Source organism: Abrus precatorius, unplaced genomic scaffold (assembly GCF_003935025.1).
Source record: "Abrus precatorius isolate BTA unplaced genomic scaffold, Abrus_2018 Scaffold10, whole genome shotgun sequence".
Lineage (NCBI taxonomy): Eukaryota > Viridiplantae > Streptophyta > Magnoliopsida > Fabales > Fabaceae > Abrus > Abrus precatorius.
In genome coordinates this window covers 22,134,197-22,160,298 of record NW_020874292.1, presented here as the reverse complement: position 1 = coordinate 22,160,298, position 26,102 = coordinate 22,134,197, and the positions used below count along the sequence as shown (strand labels likewise).

Genomic DNA, 26,102 nt, shown 5'->3' with positions numbered 1-26,102 from the left:
ATTAATTTTTGAATATATTTCTTAAAAATGATTAATATAATTAAGATTTTGCTTTCAGAAAAAAAAAGGTAGTGTAGTTAAAAAAGAATGGTGAAAAAGAAAAAATGATATTACGTTCACGAAGCTTCTGCCCTTTTTGTCCAAGCATGTAGAAATCTCGGGCTGTTTAGGCCATAGAAAATGACCCAAAATAACAGGCCCAAACAGCCCATAATCCAGTCCACGATGACCAGCAGTTTGATTCTCTGTGACGACGCCGTATCAAATTAAAAAATCTTAACATCCTTGTCCTGGACCTTATCATTTATCATCCACATTTCCGCTGCAAGCACTCTAATTTGGGTTCGGTGTCTGTTGAGTCGTCACCGATTCTACAATGGCGACGTTTACGTTTTCTTTTTCCACTAAAACCCTAACCCTACCCTCTCACACCAAAACCCCTACGTTGAACTTCAACAAGGTAACGAATCTTCGCCTCCCTCATCCTCTGGGGACCCGAACCCGAACCCGAACCCGAACCCGAAACCCTAGTGGGATTCGGGCGACGCTAGATGGGGAATACTCGGCGAAGAGGAGCAGCAGCAGTGAGCAGAGGGAGACGATAATGCTACCTGGCTGTGATTACAACCATTGGTTGATTGTGATGGAGTTTCCTAAGGACCCTGCACCCACACGCGAGCAAATGATAGACACTTATCTCCAAACTCTTGCCACTGTCTTGGGAAGGTTCTCTCCTTTTACTCTTCTTCTCATTCTTACCTTTCTTTTAAATGTTGAAATATATTTTTCAAATTGGAATGGATGTGGAATTCACATGTTTTATGTAGCTCCTAATAATTGTTGCTGCAGCTTCTGATATTCGGTGTCTGTTTTTGGGGTGGTTGAATTTTTCAGAACCGAGTTTTTCTGTGCTGTATATTTATAGTATGAATTTCACTGTTGTTGAAAGAAACTCAAGTTTTAAGATGAATGAAAGGTCTAATTGTTTAATGAGTTATGTTTTAAATTTTCATTATGTGTTTGTGTATCAGCATGGAAGAAGCTAAGAAGAATATGTATGCCTTTAGTACTACCACGTACACTGGATTTCAGTGCACGGTTGATGAAGCAACGTCAGAGAAATTCAAGGGTAATGTTTGGATTCCGAATTTATCTTGATAACTTAGTTTTGTTGCTTGTTGAATATTGTTTTTTTCTTATTTATGCTTGTCCTGCTTGTAGGTTTGCCTGGGGTTCTTTGGGTACTGCCAGACTCTTATATAGATGTTAAAAACAAAGACTACGGAGGTTACTTTTAAATTTCTAAACTAATTGTGTGTCAATATTCTACAGCTTGATAATATCGTCACTGAATGCTTATTGTTCTTTGGTTTTAGGTGACAAATACATAAATGGGGAGATCATTCCTTGCAAGTACCCTACCTATCAACCAAAACGTAGCGGACCAAAGAATGAGAGTAGAAGGTATGAGAGACGGAGAGATGGTCCTCCCCCCGACCGCAGAAGGCCAAGACAAGAGGCGGCTGCCTCCGATTCATCCTCTACGTGAGGTAATGGATCGCATTGTCTATTCCACTCTTTGGATGTTATTGGTCTCCCCTTATCCAGTGTGTCTTAAAATTGCTACCTGAATCTAGTATTACAGATCCACAGCTTCGTTTTTAACTTAAACTGTATGTTGAATGAAGTTTCTTTAATTTTTTCCTATGCCTGTTGTTCATGAAATCATGTCAAGTTCTGCAATTTTCTTCTTACTGTTGCAGTCTTGCAGGTGATTTTCTGTTTTGCTGAGATTAATGTCGAAAGAAAGCTGCTGCTGCTTATCATAGCTCTATAAGGTGCATGCTCATTTTTACAAATAGAAGATTAAACTTGTATTGGATTCTCATCTGATACAATGTTATGGAATGTTTTTGGCAAAGCTCAGACGGCTATTTTCACGATTCATCTTGAGGAACATGTGATTTTTGGACAATATGAATATGACATCTGAGACGGGTAACTGGGTACTGGATTTTTTTGTCTGTAATTTGGAGCTACTTACCGTGCAACCAGTTCGTTTGTGTTAAACTTTTACTCCCAAGTTTCATTGCAGTTTGAGCACACGAAGTGACTAATATGTACTGTACAATATCAATATGCTTAGATAATGTGCATATTTAGCCCTTCGACGTAAGAGCAGGCAAGTAATAAAGCTTTGAAGTGCAGCACCTTAAGGTGTTTCTGGTTTTGTTTTGTTTTGTTTTGTTTTGTTTTTTTTTGTTTTAACTAAATTGAAGTTTCACCTTAATAATTTATCTAATAGAGATCGATATTAAAAGTAACAGTTACCAAAAGTAGTGGTGAAATTTTGTCATGAATAAAATACCAAAGCAGTAAAATTATTCATTAGAGTAATATAGTTGGGGGAGATGAGTGCATTGGATGTTGGAGATAGTTGCTTTTAATAAAAACTCCTGATTGGTAAATAAATAATTGGTGCTTTCTTTGGGATAATTATTTTAACAGCAGTAAAGAGGGAAAATAGAGCTGATTTAAATATGGAAGGGATGCAACATTTATGCTTCGTTCGGCTGTTTAGAGAAATTAAAAGAAAATGAACATCAGAGAAAATAAAGAGTAGACAGAAAAAAAAAAAGAAATTTAACAAGAAAGATTGGTTTGGTTGAACTTAAAGGAATGAAAAAAAAAAACCTATAAATGTGTTAAATAGTTTTTATACTTTTAATATAATGGTTAGTATATTAAATATAGGAGAAGATAGAAGTCATTTTGATTAGTTTTTTTTTTTTTATTTTCATTTTTTTGAGGCGTGAGTTTTACATATTTACTTCTTTCTCAAATTTTATGAATACAAATACATGCTGAAGTTACATGCTGAACGCAAATCTATCACTAATACCCAAATTTGTTTTGACTCATTTTTACTCGAATCATAGCATTAATGATTTGGAGAAACAAGTGCCTATTGCCATCCCCATCCATAACCACCGTCCACCGACAAAGACATATATTATCAGGACATAAGTTTTGTTGTAGGAGATGATCATGGGCCATGCCTTTAGACGAGTCATTAACAATGATTTATTTTCATCAAGGTCCCAGTTAATGAATGTTTTAAAATAACTTATTAAAATATATATATATATATATATATTTATATTGAAGATTATGATAGAAATATATTGGTAACCGATAAATATATACTTTTTCTTACTTTAATATTTCAAGGATAATGATTAGTATTTTTTTTATTAATTGTTTAAAATAATTAATTTATTGATTGAGATGTTGTTGCTTGCATTTATAAAGAGAACACATAATGTTTACAATTGTAATTGAATGTAACTAACCAACTCTTTCTTATGTATATTTTGAGAGATATTTGCTAATATTATTCTTTTTTATTAATGTTAGTGATTCTTCCCTGTTTTTTAATAATTGTTACATTTTGATCATTTAGAACTTGATTAATAACTTAGGATTATATTGGAAAATATTCTTCAGGTTAAGAGTTGGAACAAATCACCTAACGAAGTATGTTGCTAGGAATATGAGATTATTTTATTAGTTTTATTAAGCATAATACTTAAAAGCGAGAACCTTACGTAAATATTCAAAGAATTGATATTTGTAGTAGTAATTTAGAATCTTAATGTTAAGGTATTAGGTGATAAATTGTCATTTTGTCATACTACTTATGAGATTTTTTTTTATTATTAAAATTATGATTTTATCCCTTAAACTAATCATATTTCTCTTGGTTTTATTGTAAGAAATTGTGGCAATGCAACTTCATTAAAATAAGTCAAATCAGGAAGAAAGTTGTAATGAGTAAAAATAGGTAGATTCTAGATTTGAAATTAAAATTAAAATTTAGATTTTAAATTTTGAATTTAAATTCTACACTTTATGCAGAAAATCTTACTTTATCTAATAATAAAGATACATAACACACTTAACCTATCATTCTCTCATTCTTTTTTATGGAGTTGTGTTTTCATAAGAGTAGATTAATCAGAGAAGTTTTTATTTTATTTTATTTATGACTATGCATGTCTTGTATTTAGTTATATTTATTTTTATCTTTATAACTATATATAACTAAATACCTTTTGTTATGAGGTTGAGGTAAATTCTTATAATGTAACATTTTTAAAATATAATTTGATATTATGATGTTAATATTGTTTGTCAATTATAATTAACTTTTTGATGTTATTATTATTTTTGAATTGACCACTAAAAGGTAAATCTTACTTAATTAATTGATATGTGATCATACCATTATATAAGTTAATAGAACTAAAGTGTAATTTGAGTTTAGGAGTTAAGATAATTAATTTATCATCAAGATTTTTAATCGATTAATTGAGTTTAACAAATCTAATATTTCTTAATATTCTTATTCATCTTTTTATTTTCTATGATCATTAGGGTAACACATAGATAAGAAAATTGTCATTATTTCTTGATCATTGGATACTAGTAAGAACTTATTACATTATTGATAATTGCTCTAACACAATTGGAAAAAATTGAATTGGGAAAAATATAGGTAATCACACAAAGAAACTGATGTCCAAGCTTTTATCCATATCAAAACAACTTTGTGATTTTTCTATTTTTTATTTTTATCAATTTTTAATTTTTATTTTAATTTAAACACTCTCAACCTTTGAATTGGCTTAACATCTAAGTAATAATAATAGTAGGCGCTTGCAATATATTCTCCATGAAAATAATATTGGGAAGGTCTCAAATGCTCTCTTTTCTACAATTTACGGTTTAGTTGGTTGAAAACCTTTTAAACATTTAAAGTTTGCAACATTTAGGCCAAGAGGATATGTGCGTGTAGGTCTTGAATGCTCCATTTTTACTACAACTTACAGTTACACTTGCTAGTTGATTGAAAACCTTTTACAGTGTGTATGTGTATGTTTTAAGATATACATGGGAACGTTGCATGAAGTTCAATCCCAATGTTCCATTTCATCAATATTTTATCTCATTAGGCATATTCTTATATTTGTCAAACGGATTTCACTTTGCGTACACAATCTTCAAATGTTATGCTTGATAAGTGTCAAGTTTTAGTAAATGATAAATTGAATTAGGGCACTTATTGTCTTTAATAAATTGAATTTAATTTTTAATCTCCTTCTAATTTAAAAGAATTTAAAGTAACATATTTATTTTGACTAAGAGATAAAGATAAAGATTCTTCTTGCTCATTTTTTTGTTGAATTTTTGTTTTACAAGAACCTAGGAAGGCAAGGAAGAAAGAAATGAATGAATCTTTCCATTTTTTTCTTGAGCAAAAATCACTTTTTAACTAGAGCGAGAACATTTTCGCTCAAGTGACAGAAATTTGTTACTGCCTGATTTTATCTCTAGCGGGAATTCTTTACTTGAGCAAAAATTACTTTTTAACTTGAGCGAGAATATTTTTGTTTAAGCGACAAATTTTTGCTTAAGAGAAGATGCTCTTACTTGAGCGAGAATTTGTAAATTGAAAGTAGAGTCTTTGGAGTATTTTTTTGCTCAAGCAAAAATGCGCTGCTTAAGCAAGTACTCAAAAAATTGAAAGAAGAAAGCTCTTTGGAACATTTTTACTCAAGAAAAATTGTCCTTGCTTAAGCTAAAATCACAAAAATTATTTTTTAAAAAACAATCACTTGAGCTAAATATCACAAAAAATGTTTTTAAAAAAAATAAGGAGGGGGTTCATTTGTTTAAAAATCTAACCCCTACTCCCTCAAACTCTTAGAGCACTCCTTTCCCAACCTCACATCACTCTAATATTTGGTGCTTTCATCTCACAAAACTCCTTCTTCTATCTTTATTCATCTAAAAGCCATCCATTACTTAGGTACATTCTTCATTTTCATTTATTCCTTCTCTATGCATGTTTGTTTTTATTTGATGTTGAGAGTGAAGTTATGCAACTAGAGATTATGCTTGTTGTTGAACTAAATAGATTGTGCAACTAGGAATACAATTTTTAGATTGTTGAAATAGGTGATTTTTGTGAATGGGTGCATGTAAAATTCATTTGTTTGTGATGAATTCCCACCAAATGTTTGATAAAATACTCCAACTACAATTTTGTGCTTTATAGTGATATTTCTTTACAATTTTGAGATGTTCACATTGGGTGAGGATTACAATATGTGATACATGGTCTTATCATTAGTTAAAACCCTAATCCTCACGTATTGATCTTATGCATATAGTATGGTGTGAACCATTACCCTAGTTGCTAAGTGTAGCAATTCATTTTGAAATGGAGTTGGTGTTTTTAGGAATGAGCAAAAAGGCTCTAGTTGTAATGAATAAGCCACCTATAGACAAAGCTGTGGGAAAAAAAGGATAAGAACAGAACCTTCTAGGGCTGGAGCAACCTAACCATTTAACATAAACCTCTTTTGAGACCAAGAAAGACAAAAGTATTATGAGACCATCAAGAATTGGTCTTTCATCCTAGAGAGAAGGGTCATTTTGAATCTAGGTGAGTTCATCGATTTCTTTGAAGAAATCACCTGCAAGGCATGAAATAAATTGGCTAACTTATTACCCAAATGAATGCCATAAATGAATCCTTAGACAAGCTCGTGGCTCAATCTAGAACAATTTCCAGCTCACGTAGTATAGCTTGGGGACAAGCCACTTTTTTTTGGAGGGAGTTAGGATCTGAATAGACAGGGTAAATGCTGAAGAAGGACAAGACAATGATAAAGAGGAAGATGTAGATGATATAAACACATGGTTTTATTGTTTTATATTTTAATTTACCACTTTACTTTTGATATTTTGCTTTATGTTTTAGTCACTTACGTTAGTTGGTTTATTTTAGTTATAACTACTCAATCTTAGACTTTATCATCTTTTGGTGTAGATAATAAAAATTATCTTTTTGGAAATTTGTTAAAAGTTTTTTGGATGATCTTTGATTTGAAAGGAATACAATGGTACAATGAATTTGTTTGATTAATACTAAGTTAGTTGGTATTCTTGTGGATAAAAAAAAATCCATTTTTTATTTTTGTTTTGAAACAATTTTTTTTGGGATTTCACTAAAAAAAATTTCTTGTTGAAATTGGTTGAAAAGAAATTAATGCTTAATGCGTGATTATGAACCTTGAACGTGATAGAGATTTTTAAAGATAGTAAAAATTATGGATATACTCGATATTTATATATAAAATGTTATGCATGGAGATATGCAAAGATTAATAACTAGAATAATGAATTGACTAGGTCTAGGAAGTCAAACTTGAAAGTTGGGTATTTATGTGTGCATCTTAAACATCCAATTATGATTTAAACCAAGGCTAAACAGCCAACTTGATTATTGAATAATCCCTTGCACCTTATGTGAGCAAAAAAATATGAAGATTTGATCTTGAAAACCTTTTTGGTACAGAAACTTAGAAAGAATGGAGAACACTCACAATATATGGAATTATTCTTAAACTTGCTTAATGATAATGACATAGCAAAGCACTATATTTATACTAGTCTTGGAGGGATAAATTTGTCCTAGAAAATTAACAAAAATATGGTAAAAATTAAACCTAATTAGGATGAATTTTAGAGTTACAAGACAACCTATTAAAGGGTATTTATTGAGGCTGCCATGGTTATTGTAACTTATGCAACTGAAAATGATTATTCATGGTGTCATTCATTCTGTAGATGAAGGATTCATAGGCTGGGTCTGAGTTTTTACTTCTTGGGTTTGGTCTTTAACATGATCCATGTTTCCTTGGTGGATTGAACCTTCATCATCCTCCCCATGTTGGAAAGAACTTGCCTTCGAGTTATATTCTACCTCATCTTGAAAGTATGGAGATAAATCTGCAACGTTAAAGGTGGCAGAGACTCCATAGGTATCGGGTAACTTGACCTTGTAGGCATTGTCATTATTCTTCTGTACAACTTTGAATGGACCGTCAACTCTCGGGGATAACTTGATATTTTGTTGCTTTGGGAATCATTCCTTTCATAGATGAATCCATACTAAGTCTCCTTTGAAAATCTTTAGTCTTCGATGCTTATCCTGTTGTGTCTTGTACATAGAATTCTGCTTCTTGATCTTATCTTGAACTTGGGCATGCAACTTCTTAATTTTTTCCGCCCTTTGATTTGCATTAGCACTATACTGTTGTTTGTTGGATGAAGAGATCAAGTCTAGCAGCCTAAGGGGACGATTGCCATAGACCACCTCAAATGGACACTTTCCAGTGGCTTGATTAGTGGAGTTGTTGTAGACGAACTCAACTTAGGCAAGGATAAGATGCCACTATCTCAAATTCTTTCCAACAAAGCTCCAAAGTAGATTTCCTAGAAGCCTATTGATAGCTTCAATTTGACTATCTGTCTGAGGGTAACTAGGACTACTGAATTGTAGCTTGGTACCCATTTTCTTCCATAGGGTTCTCCAAAAGTGGCTTGAAAACTTCACATCTCAATCAGAAATGATGGTCTTAGGAATTGCATGAAGATGAACAATCTCTTTAAAGTATAGAAAAGCAACTTGAACAACATCATTGGTCTTTGGGCAAGCAATAAAGTGAGTCATCTTCAAGAATCTATCAACGACTACCATTATCAAATCTTTCTGGCATTGAGTTCTTGGTAGTCCAAGAACAAAATCCAACTTGACATCCTCTCAAGGTGCTTCTGAGACTAGAAGAGGCATGTACAACCCTGTGTTTAGGCTCATGATTTTGGCCAAATGGTAGATTCTACATCATTGAATGTGTCTATTAATATTTCTTTCAAGTCTAGGCTAATAGAAGTTTTTCTTGACTAAGGTCAGTCTTGTCTCTCCCAAAGTGGCTAGCTAATCCTCCATTATAAGGCTCCCATATGATTGCTTCTTTTAACAAGCTTTGAGGAATGCAGAGAGCTTTCCCTTTAAATAGAAATCCTTCATGCCTATAGTATATACAAAAAGACTGTGATTCAGTAGCACTTCAAGCTTCACGATAGTCTAGATCATCTTGGTACATCTCCTTGAGGATCTCAAAATGACAACTTTTGTTTGGATAGTAGATAGTAAGACATAGCATTTGCTAAGGGCATTTGCGATAGCATTCTGAACTCCCACTTTATGCTTGAGTAAGAATGGGTAAGTCTGCAAAAACTCGCTCCAAGTAATTGGTAATTTAGGAAGTAGTCCTTCTAAAGTTAGTAATTTAGGAATTAGTCCCTATTGTTTACCCTCCCTCTGTTAAGTGCTGAGCTGACTATAGCCAGCCAGCACTTCACGTGACGCCACGTGGCATGTCACATCATTTTTTTTTATTTTTTATTATTTATAAATAAATCCTTACACGTATTTTATATAACTTCATAAAAGCCCCTCAAACTTACTTTCTTTTACTTCCCGTACCCCTTCTTACCTTGTCCCCCAACTTTACTCCTTCCCCCTCCCCCAGAACCTCTTTTCTTTTCCCTTTCTCCTTCCTCACTCCCTCGTTTGGTCCCTTTTACAGCTTGTGACTCACAACATCATCATCACCATCAAGATCATCATAACCATGCTCGACGTTTCAACCTTTTAGCCACCACAACTCAACCCTTTGTCACATTCCACTTTTTGGCATTTGAAACCCCATTTTCCCTTCTCCTTCACCCTTTCCCCTTCAAAGGGTGCCTCTTACCATAGACCCCTCCGCATTCACGCCATCGATGCGGCCCAATTTTTTGACTGTGAATCTAAAGTGGCCTAAAAGTTCCACGACGCTCAGAAACTGAAGATTGACATAGTAGGTCTGGGAAACTTCGGGTAGTTTCTTGTGTGAACCCTCGTGAATTAGGGCCACACCGTCTTGGTCCATGCCCGCTCTTAGCACAACACATGTTTCTCATGCTCCCTCTTCAGCAATTGAAGCGTAGCACATTATTCGTTGACGTGCTTTTCGTTAAAGAGTTTCCCAAACACCTTTTGCTGGAACTGCTTCCCTTTGATTTCGACATTCTCTGTTCGCACCCCATGATTGGACTTGAGAATGCCAGTAAAGGATGGAGTAGCCTTCCCTTCATTGTCATAATCACTTCCAAAGCCCCAATCTTCATGGTCAATCTCATTGACCCTGTCAATTAAAACACTTCCCCTGAAAACTTAGACAATAAAATCCTTTCCTTGAAAAAAATATTTAGGTACATAAAGTTAATCACTAAGGGTATGTTTGGGAGAGAGTTTTTAGAGGGGAAGGGAGGGGAGGGTTTATTTTTATATTTTAAATAAATATATTTAAAATTAATAATTTTTTAAAATAAAAGATATAAATTAATATAATAACAAAAACTTAATGTATTAATAATATATTTGCCATCCTAAATAATATATAATTCTTTTAATATAAAATTAAAAAATAAGCCCTACCCTCCCTTCCCCTCCAAAATCCCTCTCCCAAACATATCATAAAACAAATTTGGCGTAGGGTAGGTGATTTTTTTTCTTGAACTATGATCCAAAGCAGAACTAGCACCCAAAAAATAGCTCTCTTATTTGTTACAGCCTTGCAAACCATTCAAAGAATGAAAGATAAAAATATTATTTTGTAGTGTAACCATATACCCCATCTTTGTTGCTCAGGTATACTAATCGTACTCTCTTAAGCCACAAAAGAAGTTGAAGCTCTCAAAAAATGATAAGGAAAACAATATGCAACGTTATACTAATGTCATTCTGACAACCCCTCCCTTTCCCCTCCCCCACCCTTGTGAGGTATATGATTTTGTTTTGGGCGAGAGAAGAGAAAAGCTAACCTAAAAAATGAAGAGAGTAAAGTGGATAGGTACTGATTTGCAAATATATAAGATATGTTTAAGGATTTATTTATAAATATTTATTTTATATAAAAAAAATAAAAAAATGATGTGGCATGCCACGTGGCGCCACGTGGAGTGCTGAGCTGACTCTCCATTAGGCAGCTTAACACTTCACAGAGAAAGGGTTAACGAAATGGACTAATTTCTAAATTATTAACTTTAGAAGAACTACTTCCCAATAAAAATATTTTTAGAGACTAATTACAAAATGGTCTACATTTATAGGGACCAATAACATATTTAACACGAACCCGTACCAAATACATACCCGGTACCAATATAGTTTAAAATTTCACGTACCCGTGCTTTGGAGGTACTAACTTGATTTTTACTCCATCCTTCACCAAGGAGTAAGTGTTGGAATAATTGTCATATAAGGCAGGATGATTATATTGCCAAGATCTCCCAAAAAGAAGATGACAAGCGTCCATAGGAATAATATCATACTATACCAAAATAGTATAGAAACTTAGAGAGAATAAAGAACACTCTCAATATGTTGGAATTATTCTTAAACTTCCTTGATAATAATGACATAGCAAAGATGTCACAACCCCTTTTTTGTAAAGAATCGATGACATTCTTCATTACCTTTCCTAATTCATTTATGAATTAAACATAGGTAAGTAAAAGAGTATAAATTTTTAGAAATTGAACTTCAACAGCCAATTTAACAAAATAACAAGCCTCAAGGGAATTTTTATACAATACCAAAAATTTACATAAATTTATACATTTACGTCAGCTATTTCAGCGAGGAAGTCAGAATACAAGTGTTCAAAACATAAATTACATTCCTTGGAGGATTTGTAATCCAGCAGTTTAGAACTAATACCAAAATCTAGGCTAACAACATGATTAACACTATGATCTCTCAACATGCCAACTCATGATGTCTCTCAGCCAGACCGTCTAGCTTAAGAAATAGATGCATTGCCTGTGACTTCTGCTTACATACCAACGCATGATAAATGTTACACACATGTTAACACAAGATAACAACACAAGAGTGAGCTTATAAAATCGACAATCTTAATAGTGAAGTATGAGTGAATATAGATACAATTATTTAAATAACTTATATCATTCATAACAATCAGCACACAACTTACATAACTTTAAATCAAATAATGCAACATGTTCAGCCTATTCTTAGCCTATCTAATGAAAATGCAGCGATTCAGTTTCCATCTGGTTTCATAGCCTAAGTAATCCAGATGATTTGCTTTCCGATTTAGGAGTGACCCATCCTGGTATCTGGATTTAAACAAAACACAACTTAGCATCCTAATCAGCTCTAGTATGATTATGATGCAACACAATGAGATTAATATATTATAGCACAACAAATTTTTATTTTCAACTTCAACAATACAGCAAGATATACAATTTCATTTAGCTTTAACAACTTAACTATATATATTTTCATGCTAAAACCAAGCATTTATGTACATAGTACACAATGAAACTAAGTAGCTTAAAATATTAATTGAATATTCCAACATACATTAACACCCTCGACTCATATATCACAACATTCCAGCACGTTATATTTCATCATGGCTTTTTAAATGCTCATTAAACAATAAATAAATCTACTTGACTATACAGGCTCTGGGGTTCTAGTCCAAGGTTAACTTATACAGCTAACTATTCTTAGGTAGAATGAAATTATTTATATAAACATCTCGGTCTCTACTAAATGAACTAGATCAGATCAGGTAAGCTCCCCTTACCTGGAACAAGTTCCAAGATAGTGCTCTTAGTGAGTTTCGCAGAGATAGATCAACCGTTTGAGTATGAAATACAGCTTGAACGGTTCAGATCTACTCATAACAACATGGTATAAATCTCTTGAAAAAGAAAGAGAGAATAAGAATGAGTAAAGATCGAAAATTAAGCTCCGAGAACTCACCTAGATCTTGATGAGATAAACGATCTCACTTTGTTTGAGAAGGAATTCAGCTTCGAGAAGGTTTTCTCTAAGGATAAGAAGTGAAAGAATAGAGAGAAAATGAGAGAGAAAAACTATTTGGTGAGAAATGAAGTTTTTGGGCTCTGAGGCCCCTTAAATACCCCTGTGTTCTCGCTTAAGTGAATTAATCCTTGCTTTAGTGAGCTTACCTTTGCTTGGACGAGAAAACCAGACAATAGAATCTCTCAGATTTCTGCTATTCTTGCTTAAGCGAGGACACCTCGCTTGAGCGAGCTGCATCTCGCTTGAGTGAGCTGCATCTCGCTTGAGTGAGCAGCATTCTCGCCTTAGCGAGATTGGGTCCAGAGAGCTAGCCATTTTTTTTTCTGTGACTCCTCGCTTGAGCGAGGTCACCTCTCGCCTGAGCGAGATCCCTTCTCGCCTAGGTAAAGGGACAGCTGGGGTGATCCTATCTGTTCTCGCTTGAGTAAGACTGCTCTCGCTTGAGCGAGATACCCTGCACCTAGAACTTTGAATCTCTCTCTCAAATGAGATTATATTGGTTCTCGATCATATTCCCTAGCTTATCTCTTGTACAACACACTTAACAACCAATTTTTAACACGTAGTGCACATCACACTCGATAACATCACAATACAACATTCGAGAATATACTGCTTATTACCCAACAATCATACAACTTTGAAATTCATATTCCAATACATGAATAATTCATAAACTTTAAGCATACACAACACAATTCAAATGGAATAATGAATATACATAAATACATCGATTTGACAAAAGTATCCTATTTATACTAGTCTTGAAGGACTAAATTCGTCCTAGAAAATTAACAAAAATGTGGGAGAAATTAAAGATAATTAGGATAAGTTTTGGAGTTACAAGACAACCTATTAAAGGGTGTTTATTGGGACTGCCATGGTTGTTGAAAATGGCTATTCATGGTGGCATTCATTCTACAGATGAAGGATTCATGGGTTGGGTTTGAGTTTTTACTTCTCGAGTTTAGCCTTTAACATGATCTATGTTTTCTTGGTGAATTGGACCTTCATCACTTTTCTATTTTTGGACAGAAATTTATCCTTTACCTTACATTTAAAAGTTAAAGAAGCATGAATAATTTTGAATGTGAGGAAGTTATTCAAAAGAGGTGTAAATCTCTCTCTCTCTCTCTCTCTCTCTCTCTCAACACACACACACACACACATATATGTGTATATATAATTCTATGGAAGAGAAAGAAGAAAAGAAAAGAGATGGGTTTAAAATATGAAAGAAATGAAAGTGTTGGGTAGATTCTCTGGACTTGAAAAATTGAAGAATGATGTTGGGTATATAACAAAAAAAAGAAATAAAAATCTAAGAATCAATCATTGTTATCTTCAATTTTTTAAATGTTAATTTCTTATTAGAAAAACTAAGGTCATTTTAAGCCTAACTACATTACAAGTTTGAAAGACCTTGGTTATCTGGACCTTGTTTTGCAATTATGATGATATGGAAATGAATATCAATGTTGGCTTACATGCAAAATGCAATTAGATGAGAGACACACTTACCTTGATGAAGAATTGATTTTATGAAATTTTCATTATGAATTGTGAGAGTTGTTAATTGAAACATGACCAATCAATTGTTCCTCTTATTCTTTTTTAAAAATTGAAATGTATTTACATCTCACTTCTACTTGAATTTGTGGACAACATGTTTTTCTATGTGAAAGATATTTCAACAAAATGCATTGTTCTATAATGATAAGACAAAACAAGGTTGATTTATACCAAACTATTTCTAGTGACTCAATTTTAGTAAATTGTTTAGTAAAAATTTAGATATTTTGCTTGAGGGAAAACAAGATTTTAGGTTTAGCAAGAGTTGATAAGTATCAAGTTTTAGTAAATGATAAATTGAATTAGGACAACTATTGTCTTTAATGAATTAAATTTGAATTTTAATATCCTTCTAATTTAGAAGAATTTAAAGTAACCTATTTATTTTGACTAAGAAAGAGATAGAGATGAATATTCTCCCTAATCCTTTTTTGTTGAATTTTTATTTTATAGGAACCTAGGAAGGTTAGGAAGAAACAAAGCAATGAATCTGCCTATGTTTGCTTAAGTGAAGGATTTCTTGCTTGAACAAAAATGCAAAAAATAAAAATTGGACACTGCTTGATTTTAGCTCAAGTGAGAATTTTGTACTTGAGCGAAAATCCCTTATTAGCTTGATCCAAATTTTTTTGCTTGAGTTAAAATTCCTTAAGTCACTCATTAAAAAAAGAAAAATGAAGAAAAGGGGAGCAAAGAGCAGGAAAAGGGAGTTGAGAAGAAAAAGTTAAGTCATAGAAGCAAAAAAGTTAAGATAATATAAATTATTGTAATATTTATCAATTCCTCTAAAATACAACAATTTAACTTATTGCTAAATATGTTACGTTCCAAATTTTATAATATTATTGATTATTAATATAAGTGTTTAATGAGAATATATGTATATGATTGGAACTGAACTGAAATTTGGCTAAGTGTCTAGTGCTGGGTGTTCTTGCTACAGTGAGAGATGTCTCGCTGTAGCGAGAGGGCCTTGGGAGGAAGACGTGAAACTGTTGCCTTCTCGCTGTAGCAATAAAGCGACAATTTAGGGTGTATTTCTGGGTGCAGTCTTGCTGCAGCGAGAGAGTCTCGTTGTAGCGAGATTTTGCAGAAACTAGGATGCATTTTTCTCTGATATTTTCGTTGTAGCAACAGGGGGCGTCGCTGCTGCGAGATATTCTTGCTGTGCGAGCGTGCCATGACCAGAAGGGTTTTTAAAGGGTTAGGGTTCGAGAAATGAGTTATTTTTACATTTTCCTTCCCTTCTTCCGTGATTCTCTCAATCCCAAACTCTATTTCACCGATTAAATTGCCTCCAAAGTCGTTTGGGAGTATGATTGAAGGTTGAAAATGAGTTTGAGGAATTTGGAGGTAAGTTTGTGGATTAGGGTTTCAAGGTTTTATCACATTTTCTTTGATTTCTTGGTTTCTTATGGGATTTTTCTTATATTTAGGACGAAATCCATTTGGGAAGCACGTTTATTGTTGAATTTTGTCATGGGTCTTCATTCGAGGTAAGGGAGGACTCTACCTTATCTTATTGTATTTGAAAATTGCTTAATTTGTTGTGTATTATAATGTGGTTAGAATGAAATATAGGAAGATATGCATTTTGATGAGGATTCAATGTTTGAGTATAATGTAGTGGAGATTGTATAATGTGTGTGATGAAAATGATGTGATTTAAGTGGTTTGTGATGGAAATAATGTGATTAACTACAATGTAGTCGGTGTTGAGTAATACGTGTGTTTAGAATGACTGTTGTACTTGAAATTATATTGGAAATGTTGTGCGTGGAATGTGGGCCAATGTGTCATATAAAGTGAATGATTGTGGGCTTGAATGCCGTGTACTGTGAAAGAATGTGGGCCTATGTTCATTGTGCAATTGAAATGTGTGTAAATGGGGCATGTTAAATGTCGTTATAATTATGTTATGAATGTTTCAGCGATACACTGAAGGTATGGAAGATGGAAATGGTAGAAATACCTTGGGAAAGAGAGGGTGGTGGTGATACCAACAATGAGCGTGGGTGCACCACAGGCCACACACACTCCTCCTGACTAGATCCCTGACCAACAACTTTGCTGAGTGACTCGTGACTACCTACGCGGTATCCGCGAGGTGGGGGATAACCGGCGACAATCCATAGTGTGAATCTGTGATCACAATGCTACAGTAAGCATGACTACGTGCAGTGAGCGCACGTGTGTGTAAAATGCTTTGGTTCCGTGAGTGCATCGGTTGTAAATTGAAATGAATTGCTTAAAAGTGTTGCCTATGATTGATAATACTTGAGTAGAATATGTTAGAATACATGTGAGTGTGCAGGGTGAATCTCTATGTTGTTTGTGTGATGGATAATATAGAGTACTAACCCTTACATTTATTTTTCAGGTAACCAAGACGATCAGCACTTAGCTTAGTGAAAAGATGAATGAAACTATTATAGGGTTTAGTTTTTATTTTAAAAATTTGATGTAATTGAATTAGGCCCGTAGCAGTTATTGATATAAAACTTGTAATTTTTTATTATTTTGAAAAACTTTGATGAAACTTTGTATCGGAAAATTTTATTTAAATGAAATTTTATTATTTCTATTTTTACAAAATTTATTATTTAAAAATTAAATTAAGGTGTTACAAAATACACGCTTGTTAAAAGTTCTAACAATACTTTTTAATAACTTTTGTGCATATTTTAACATATCCTTACTCTTTATTACCCATTAACGAAAGCTTGGTATATTTATCAAACATTTAATACTTGATAGTGCAAAAAGTAGTATACAATTGCTTATTCTTCAATAGAAGCTGAATATCGTATCATCACTTCCACAACCACTGAAACTTCTAGGATTACAAAAACTTGTTGAAGTGTTGGAGCCTCCACCATCTTGTGAGGGCATGGTAGAGTATTATCCTAATATAATGTTATCATCCAAATTTATCTCACTACTTATTATCTTTATTTATAATTGATTAGTTTTAAAAGATTGTTATCTACTTTGTAAATGCTATTACTTTATATAGTAGTTTAACAAATTTTAAGAATTACTTCATATATATATATATATATATATATATATAATATAGTATGTAAACTCATATAATACATTAATATACATAAGTCTATTTTTTTTGTATAAAAAAAATCTTTTCAATGTGAGAACTGAGAAATAAAAATTACAAATAATCTAAATTAAAAAAATAATTTCACTTTGATCAAATAAAGGTACATGATAGTCTTAATCAAGTGTACAAAATAGTATTAACAAATTTTCAAACAATAAAGTAACAAAACTTAAAAATTAAAGAAAAAAATTGAAATAAAGTAATTGTGTAAAATTTAATATCTCACTTAGATTTTTAATCAACATCCTAAGTGTTAAAAATAAAGAACTACGTATTCTAAAAATATCAATCAAATTTCAGTTTAATACAGTAGTGAACAAAACTCAAATGAAAATTTTACGAAAATTGTTTTAAATTTAAACATAAATAACTTTTTTTCTTTTCTCTCGCCAAGTGCTTCTTTTTCATGACAAATTAAATTCCCTCTTAGCCTCTTCTGATCATCATTCACTAATTAAACAAAATATAATACAAACTTATTATTTTGCAGTATCTCTCCACGTAGAAAGCGAATCCAATAACTAATATATTGTTGATGAAATGTTATGTATCTTAATTATTTAAAATTTACTTTATTCACTATTAAAATTTTTATACATAAGGTGTCGAAAAAAAAAACGCTGCGCAGTTAGCAAGACACAATATGTCAACTTCACACACTGCTTTTGCTAGCTACTTGGTCACCCACCAGCGCCAATAGCCATCGTTGATTTCGAATATTGACGTCACCAATGCTTGTCCTAAAGCTGAAAATAATGCCAATGGCCATGGATAGCCACTTAGTTGCTTTGCTGGTTAGAATTGATATTCTCTCACGGTAGTCCCACGAGTCCTATTCAAGACATTAGTTTAACAATTCCAATTTTTATATACTTTCTAAGTATTTTTACCTATATTTTATAGTACCTTTTTTTATTATTTTTATCACATTATATGTTATATCTTTCAACTCTTCTTATCTCTCGTTTTATGTATTACACTTAATGGGTATATTTCAATCATTTTTCTGACTTTTATTGGGTAATGAAAAATTTCTTTTCTGTTATTGGGCCCATTTGGATAATGCTATTTGAATATTTTCTTTTATTAAAGATATTGTGGGCCAATAATATTTTGACGGTTTCACCTAATTTAGGGGGTTTTATATGTTTACGGTTTATGTAACGGCGGAAAAAATTGAAATGTCTCAATTTTTTTTTCTTGTTCGTGATTTCCTGTTTAGGGATCGGCGAGTGTCGACACTTTGACACATGGTACAAAATGGGTTTTGCCTCTTCTGCGTGGCACCCCCAACAATCGTTTTATTGTTCATTAAGCGTCTTCATAAAGTAAACTTTCCTCTTTCCTTGCTTAGTTGCATGTGGACATTTTAGCATAGATAAGAATTCTACGGTTGGTGGGAGAGTCATGGTGCACTAAAATACCTTTCCTTTTGCTACTAGTCAACTGAATACTTCAAATGTGAAGAAAAAAAACATTTCTCTTTAACCACCGAACAGATCTAATAGATAGTAGATATCCACTTGCCTTGCCCTTTCTTTTTCCCAAGAAACTTGATCCTGTACTCATGTCATAGTTGCTGTTGAAGTAATTAACCTCTTTGGAAGGTTTCATCTTCAATCTCTGATGAAACATGGCCTACTACACCTCTACCTATTCTGGGTCTGATTATGGTGAGTACAATTTCAACTCTTATGCTGTCAATTATGATTATGCTCAAATTCCATCCTATATGACTTACACTGGCTATGAGTACAATCAACCATATTATGGGTATGATCCAAATTTATATTTTGCTCATAATTACCATGCTCAGAGTTACCAAACCATAGCATACTCAGCCACCACTTTTAGTGACCCAAAATCAATTGTGTATGATCCCAATTATGGTATGACTCAGCTTGTAATCTCTTATTCTAACTTGGAATTCAATGAACCTGCGTTTGATGACTATGACCCAACACCTTATGGTGGTGGGTATGACATTGCTGAGACCTATGGCAAACCTCTATCACCTTCAGATAAAATTTGCTACCCTCGTTCTGGGTCAAGTTCAATTAGTGATCCCTTTGATGCCGTTCCTGCTGGACCCATAGTACCATTGCCAACTGTAGAAGAGGAAATTGAAGAGAAAACAGTGAATGGAACTTCCGTCCAAACAATTGAAGAAAAGCCAGAGTCACAAGATAGTAGCATAAATCAGCCAAGGGAAGTAGAAGATAACAACTATGACACACGTGATCTAGAGTCTGATGAAGGTGAAGAGAATGAGGAAAATCACTATGAAGATGACAACAATTCTAGGTACAGTGGAGGACAGGTTGATGAGCATGAGAAGCAAGTGCCTCCTCAATATCCCAGTGGATATGGGTTGGAAGCTATGGATCTTTGTGAAAGTTTGTTTGGGTATTGGCCTTGTTTGTCACGCATGAAGAAGAGAGAACATTGTTGTGAGGAAGTGACTGATAGAGGATACAATTGTCAGGAGAATATGTGGAAAGGTACTGCAGATTATATATTTGGCAATCCATATCCATATGGTGGAAGAGGGGAAGATGGGAGTGGCTATAGAGGAGACCTTCTCTATGCCTATCATAGGCACTATCCAATTCAATCTCAGTACAGACAGGTTGATTATTCTGATGAATCATGGTAACCCATCAAAACAATTTGTTCAAAAATGTAATAAAAAACAATTGAAGGTGTAAAGCTTGTCTCTGTTGTAATAAATGTAAAATTTGAATTTAAAGATATGTAATAAATGTAAAATTTGAATTCAAAGTTTTAGTTTTTATATTATTGATTAACAATGATCAACTGTTATTTTTTTATGTGGAATTGACAACAATTATCCCTATTTAATATAAATCCTGCTTCATTATAATCCTTATTTATTTCTTAAACATTACGCAAACACCTATATTTTATAAATTTTGGGACAGTTTAGAAGATGAGTTGTAGTTGTCATTCACTTTACCTTTAATTATGCCAATTTTTTTAAACATGAATATGTCCCAAAACTTAAGTTAAAGTTAAAGTGGAGCAAATTAATCTAAATTAAAAGTTTTCATTTTATTTTAAATATATAAAATTTCTCTCCTTTTTCATTTTCTTTCTTTTATTAATTCAGGTTCATTATTTCTTGGACTAAACCTAACTTTCTCTCACCAACCTTACCAGACTTAAGCCTGGCCTCATGTTTATCTTTTGAGAAATTATATTGCTACAATAAAATTATATAATTTATATAATTTTTTATTTTTCTTTATCATATCATTCATCCTATTACATATTTTTTCTTTTCGTATTTCTTGTTGTGTGAATATCTGTAAATTTTTATGTTAGAACATTATATCTCCTATCTTTTTATGTTGTCCACAGAAAGTCCACTGACCACGATATAACATCTTATAATAAAACATAGAAAAATCAAAGTTGTAAAATATAAACGGAAGTTATTATGATTATTATTGATAAAAAGTACACAATAATTTTTAATTATATAAATTTACAAGTTCTATTTAGCAACCCACAAACGATAGTCTACATCTTGTTTATACTAATATTGTAATGACATTTTATCAATGGTTAAACTAAAATAGTTAAAAAAATTAAATTATTGACCATATTTTTTTTTTGTCACAAGTTATTGACAATATAATTTGACTAAATTGATATCTGTAATATTTTTTTAAGATCGAAAAAATATTTAATGTGTTTTTCAGTGGAGTTGAAGGTCTCAAATTGTTTCTCAATATATCCTGAAACTTCTGTAAAGTATTCAACAATGCAAGTACATATGTGATATTTCCATTTATTAGCTCAACTTCTTCCCGTGAGGAATGGTTGGGATTGGATTAATTGTTAGAAAATTCAAATATGGGAACAAAGATAGATAGTGATGAATAACCAAAAAAGGGTAGTTGGAGTTATGTTTTCAAACTCGAAGAAAGTAACTTAAAACTTTAAGACTAAATGAATTAACTACACTAGTGATGAAGCACCATGTGAAAATTGATAAGCGAAATTGGCGACTTCATCTTTATAATAAATGCGTGTGCGCGCATTCCCGCACGCATGTTTGATGGATGATATATGTGTGAATAATGGATCCACATCCTCCACTTGTATTCTTTGCTTAAAGAATTCTCACCTAAATTAGCAGAAGATAAAAAAGAGGATCAAAATAATTGTTGTCTAGAACATTCGGCATAGCATGACTTTGGTGATACTTGATAGTTGATACTATAGAAAAAGGACGAAGAACAAAACAGAACAAAAATGAGTGAAAGAGAGAGGAAAAAAGGTGTGTATGCCCCCCCCCCCCCCCCCCCCCCCCCGGCAAGCGCAGATTAAGGCCAAAGCGCCAAAGACCATATTCAAATCCATCTTATATTTACAACTTACGTACAAAGATGTCATTACAGAAACAAAGCATCAGAAATCGTAAAGGCAAAGTTGTTTTCAACCAGAATCATTATTTATTATATAATAATATAGTTTTATATATCCATCATCACCACCTACTAATTATTTCCATTAAAATAATGGAACGTTATCTTTATTCCATTTCCCAACTTTGGATCTCCAATTTTGCCATGCTTCCTCGTCACATTTCCTTGGTCATTGATTGTAACGCAAGGGTAGTTTCTTCATTTCACATAAAATCCATGTAATGCCAACCAAGAACCTAGAAATTCCATCAACTGTCCTCTCTGGCTCCCACTTCCAATCATAGTGTTCGAAAGCTATGTTTGTGTTACCTTAAAAACCCTCTTAAAACCTCAAAACACCGAACTCCTCATTCAAAAGCTACTTCACTCACTAGCTTCCCCCTTCTCTCATTCTTAACATGTCTATGCCACACAGATCCTTTGAACCCAACTTTCTTCTTGTTCTTGTTCTTCTTCTCGTTGTTCCTTTCTCAGTTATTGGTTCATATTCTTCTATTCATGAGCTTCTCCGCAGTCATGGTCTACCAGCAGGGCTGTTCCCAGAGAGTGTAAAGTCATACAATTTGGACCAAAGTGGTCATCTACAGGTGAATCTGGATGGTCCTTGCATGGCCAAGTATGAAACAAGAGTGTTGTTTGAAACTGTGGTTCGAGCTAACCTTAGCTTTGGTCAGCTTAAGGGGTTGGAAGGTCTGTCTCAGGAAGAGCTTTTCCTATGGTTACCTGTGAAAGATATCATTGTGAATGATCCATCATCAGGTCTTATTCTCATTGATATTGGTCTTGCCCATAAACAGCTCTCTCTGTCTCTCTTTGAAGATCCCCCAGTTTGTAGATCCCAAGGTACTGTTACTCTCTATGTATAGCTATTATTTATTGGTGACTTGTCCTTAATTTCTTTGAAGTTTGAATCTTTCAACTATGGGCTTTGGATGGAATTAAGGAAAAGCATGTGAATGAGATTTTTCATCTATACTAGTTTCCAGGCTGCCAAACTGTGATTGGATGAATCTCAATTCTCATCTGTTTTTATTTCAAGATTTCATTCTATACGTGGAGTTTTGATTTCAAAATTTGAATGCGGCATTCAGGTCTTTCGCTAAATATGGGGGGAAGGAAGAGCATTGGATTTCAAGATCAGAGATGAAAGATTGTTTGTTTATCTGAAAAAGATGGTTTCTTCTTTTCTCTTTCCAATTTTGTTTTCTTTTGTCCTTTATCTTTTTCCTTTAAAAATAATTATATGATGTAATGTGGATAGATCCTGTGAGGCTTGTGATTAAATTAGAGATCAGTTGAGGGAAAAAAAAAAACAAGAAACTGATAGCGGTGTTTATTGTAAAAAATCTTTGCGCAATTTTGTTTGCCGCTTTTTTCTAATGTTTAAGGAAAGTTATTTCATGTCATATCATTTCTTTCTTTTCTTTTTACTTTACTAAGAGAGAAGTTATTCTTTGAAAGAAAAATCTATCTGATCCTATGCTGAAGATATTCAAAGAATCTGCTAACATTGATTGTTATTTGAACAATTGTTGAAACCTAGTTTACCTCTCAAATTTTTAAGTAGGAAAACTTAGTTGCTTCAAGTTAAAATGAAGATTAAGGGGATGTTCATGGCCATTACAGAAGGATCATAAATCAAAATGAGACAGCTAAGGTGAAAAAATGTGGTTCTAATTTGACTAACTTGTTTGATAATCATATGGTGAATAATGTCAGTTTACTATGAATTTCCTTCTGTACATAGCTCCATGTTGAACTCATTTTGGAGTCATATTCTTCTGTACATTGCTCCAGTTTTGTTGAAGTACAGTACATTCTGCTGTACTTGAGGCATAAGTGGACAGCATGATTCCGTTGTTGCCTTTTTATTTTAAGGTTTAAGCAGTCGCAGGTTCTTCTCTCTCTTTCCCCCTTTCCCCAGCATCACTTTTTTGTTGTCTAATAACAGCACAAGCACTGTTAATCAGGAGAACCTTCATTTCTTTAGCGCTTTATCCTTTATGACCTTTATTTAATCTTCATACAGATTGAAGGTAAATAAAACATAAAAAAGGGAGTTATTGCAAACATAAATTATAATATGTTATGTGACTGGTTTTCCACTGCAAAAATATTATGAGCTCACACCATACCTGAATGTAAGTTTACTCATATTATTTTATTCAGTATACTCTAAACTCTTAACTTAATCATACCATCTTTTTTATTGGTTACAAATATATTTTTTAATCCAATTAACTTATTTCAGGTAATAATATAAGTGTCCAGTTAATATTAGCATATGCCTCTTTTTGGAGGGGTTGGAGGGACGCAAGAAGATGAACTGATTTTGTAATCTTTTTAGGGGAATACTGATATCTGAATGTCAGTGGCTAGATGATACTATATTGAATCTGCATTATCCAATAGTAACTGAGAATGAAATTATCTTAGCCAGCGTATAGTTTTTTTTTAATTATAGAACTAATCCTCTCAAATGCTAGTAGTACTGGAATCATTGAAGATGATTCATTCCAACAATAAAACAACTAAAAATTCATTTCAACTTGCTCTATATGTCACTGATTATATCTTGCAACAAATTCTTGGTTCCATGAACTGCAAGTTTTTCACCATCCTTGCCCTGAACAATAAAAAATACCGTAGTTAAAAGTAATGGAAGTGAATATTATATCAGCACGTCATTAAGTTTGTGAAGGTAGCACACATGTATACTATATTATAGTACAAAGATGATCAAAGTTGATCTTCCAAGTCTCTTCTTCTGGGTTTGATAACAAAGCGTGCATGCTACTCTTGCTGAGATGAAATCATAATTACTGGTAGTAAAAAACAAGTTTGATTATTCTTTCACAGAATCACCTGTATGCAGCTGGTAATCAGAACAGCTCCTTTTATGGTTGTGAGATTGGTTTCTATAAACTCAATGCCGAAATTGTTCAGGGCCTCCATCAATTTCTTGAATCTTCCCCGCTTCTTCTCAATGATGATCTTGACCCAGAGTTTATTCACATCTATGTGTGCCACTCTAACCTCTGCCTGTAGACAGTAAACAGTGGCAATAACACAAGTCATTAGAATTGTACGGCCTTCATTTTATTCAATTAAAGAAATGACCTTATTGATGACCTGTATCCCCCAATTTTTCATATCATCAACAGCATCAATTTCATCCATTTTTGTCTCTGCTGTTTCCTTCGAGGTTGCTTCCATTTGGTGAAGCTCTTGACTGAGACTATGGACTTTGTCTTGCAGCTTCATGATGTAGGTGATAGCATCTTCAATAATTGTTGCTTTATTCATCTGAAACAAAAAAAATTTGAACTTTATAATCACTTTACATTCCAAAAGTTAATGTAACAATCTGTATACTAATCCATGAAAGTGGACATTGAATAAAGTAAGGATCAAGTAAGAGGGTGAGGGCTTTGAGTGTTTGCATTTGTGATGATAGGTACTAAAGAGCGCAGCATCAAGAGCCTGCTACTTAGCCTTTCCCTCCTCCTCCTTTCAGTCTCAAGATTCTTGGATTTGTACTCTTTTGTGTCATCATCATAGTTCTTCTTCCTACTCATCCTTTCCTTGCTACTACCATTTTCATTTGATAGAGAAAACCCTTCCATACTAATAGACAAAAGGGTCTTGGAGAAAGGGGGAAAAAAACAAGTATTGAAGAAACGTGTGTCAGTTCAAGGCTTTGTAAATTGAGAATTATGTAAGTGCCTCTCCTGTCAGAGAGACAGGAGAAGAGAAAGTACATTGATGTGTGTTCTGAGGGCCTTTTCTATGGTCCCAGGTTGATTCAGTTCAGGTGTGTTTCGTATGACAGAGAGAGAAATATATTCCTGTTTGGCCATTTAAGCATGTCTTTTACTTGTTGGAATCTTCGTAACAGAATGTGATCATGATTTATGATTATTTGGTCATAAAATGCAATTAGAAATCGTATTGGTATATTTTAGTTAATAACTTCTTTCTTGAGGTTAGTCTAATTAGGGCTTAAAAAATAAATTCACCACAAAACAATATAAGTTTAGATACAAATCATCATTGACAAAATAATGCTGATCAAAGACAGTTCACTAATTCATACCCTCTGTGGAGGCAAAACGCTGTAAGCTTCAGCAAAAGT

At 33.1% G+C, this 26,102-nt stretch overlaps 4 protein-coding genes across 7 annotated transcripts; 3 read left to right on the top strand and 1 right to left on the bottom strand.

Moving 5' to 3' along the window:
• Nucleotides 1–293: 293 nt before the first annotated feature.
• LOC113872558 (multiple organellar RNA editing factor 9, chloroplastic) lies at nucleotides 294–2,604 on the top strand. Of its 4 annotated transcripts, none has more exons than XR_003505891.1 (6): nucleotides 315–726; nucleotides 1,032–1,129; nucleotides 1,222–1,287; nucleotides 1,377–1,550; nucleotides 1,764–1,838; nucleotides 1,928–2,225. XR_003505891.1 is itself a non-coding variant. In XM_027510205.1 (5 exons), the coding sequence occupies exons 1-4, from the start codon at nucleotides 377–379 to the stop codon at nucleotides 1,547–1,549; spliced, it is 687 nt and encodes a 228-aa protein (XP_027366006.1). In that variant the 5' UTR covers nucleotides 294–376; the 3' UTR covers nucleotide 1,550; nucleotides 1,772–2,321. The 4 variants fall into 4 exon arrangements, 2 of the variants coding, with proteins under 2 accessions (XP_027366006.1, XP_027365998.1); XR_003505892.1 differs by having other exon boundaries at nucleotides 1,772–1,838; nucleotides 1,928–2,221; XM_027510205.1 differs by having other exon boundaries at nucleotides 294–726; nucleotides 1,772–2,321.
• A 16,299-nt stretch (nucleotides 2,605–18,903) lies between these two features.
• LOC113852493 lies at nucleotides 18,904–20,169 on the top strand. The gene is made up of 3 exons (XM_027482782.1): nucleotides 18,904–19,725; nucleotides 19,762–20,069; nucleotides 20,145–20,169. Exons 1-3 carry the CDS (start codon nucleotides 19,147–19,149, stop codon nucleotides 20,167–20,169), a joined length of 912 nt encoding a protein of 303 aa, XP_027338583.1. The 5' UTR covers nucleotides 18,904–19,146.
• A 2,025-nt stretch (nucleotides 20,170–22,194) lies between these two features.
• On the top strand, nucleotides 22,195–23,419 carry LOC113852915. Its single transcript, XM_027483314.1, has 2 exons — nucleotides 22,195–22,810; nucleotides 23,059–23,419. The coding sequence occupies exons 1-2, from the start codon at nucleotides 22,366–22,368 to the stop codon at nucleotides 23,112–23,114; spliced, it is 501 nt and encodes a 166-aa protein (XP_027339115.1). The 5' UTR covers nucleotides 22,195–22,365; the 3' UTR covers nucleotides 23,115–23,419.
• A 1,306-nt stretch (nucleotides 23,420–24,725) lies between these two features.
• Nucleotides 24,726–25,579, bottom strand: LOC113853209 (transcription factor DYT1-like). Its single transcript, XM_027483707.1, has 3 exons — nucleotides 25,411–25,579; nucleotides 25,100–25,273; nucleotides 24,726–25,009 (listed from the first exon to the last, which is right to left on the bottom strand). Exons 1-3 carry the CDS (start codon nucleotides 25,543–25,545, stop codon nucleotides 24,821–24,823), a joined length of 498 nt encoding a protein of 165 aa, XP_027339508.1. The 5' UTR covers nucleotides 25,546–25,579; the 3' UTR covers nucleotides 24,726–24,820.
• Between the last annotated feature and the right edge of the window lie 523 nt (nucleotides 25,580–26,102).

Excerpts from the sequence above, each read along its gene's own strand:
- LOC113853209 (XM_027483707.1), bottom strand. The coding sequence starts at position 25,545 with ATGAGTAGGAAGAAGAACTATGATGATGACACAAAAGAGTACAAATCC. Across the intron at positions 25,274-25,410 it reads TAGTACCTATCATCACAAAT|ATGAATAAAGCAACAATTAT; the intron begins GCAAACACTCAA and ends TTTTTGTTTCAG. Across the intron at positions 25,010-25,099 it reads TGAAAAATTGGGGGATACAG|GCAGAGGTTAGAGTGGCACA; the intron begins GTCATCAATAAG and ends TACTGTCTACAG.
- LOC113872558 (XM_027510197.1), top strand. The coding sequence starts at position 377 with ATGGCGACGTTTACGTTTTCTTTTTCCACTAAAACCCTAACCCTACCC. Across the intron at positions 1,130-1,221 it reads AACGTCAGAGAAATTCAAGG|GTTTGCCTGGGGTTCTTTGG; the intron begins GTAATGTTTGGA and ends TCCTGCTTGTAG. Across the intron at positions 1,288-1,376 it reads TAAAAACAAAGACTACGGAG|GTGACAAATACATAAATGGG; the intron begins GTTACTTTTAAA and ends CTTTGGTTTTAG.
- LOC113852493 (XM_027482782.1), top strand. The coding sequence starts at position 19,147 with ATGGCCTACTACACCTCTACCTATTCTGGGTCTGATTATGGTGAGTAC. Across the intron at positions 19,726-19,761 it reads GCATAAATCAGCCAAGGGAA|TCTGATGAAGGTGAAGAGAA; the intron begins GTAGAAGATAAC and ends CGTGATCTAGAG. Across the intron at positions 20,070-20,144 it reads TATGGTGGAAGAGGGGAAGA|TGATTATTCTGATGAATCAT; the intron begins TGGGAGTGGCTA and ends GTACAGACAGGT.
- LOC113852915 (XM_027483314.1), top strand. The coding sequence starts at position 22,366 with ATGTCTATGCCACACAGATCCTTTGAACCCAACTTTCTTCTTGTTCTT. Across the intron at positions 22,811-23,058 it reads CCCAGTTTGTAGATCCCAAG|GTCTTTCGCTAAATATGGGG; the intron begins GTACTGTTACTC and ends TGCGGCATTCAG.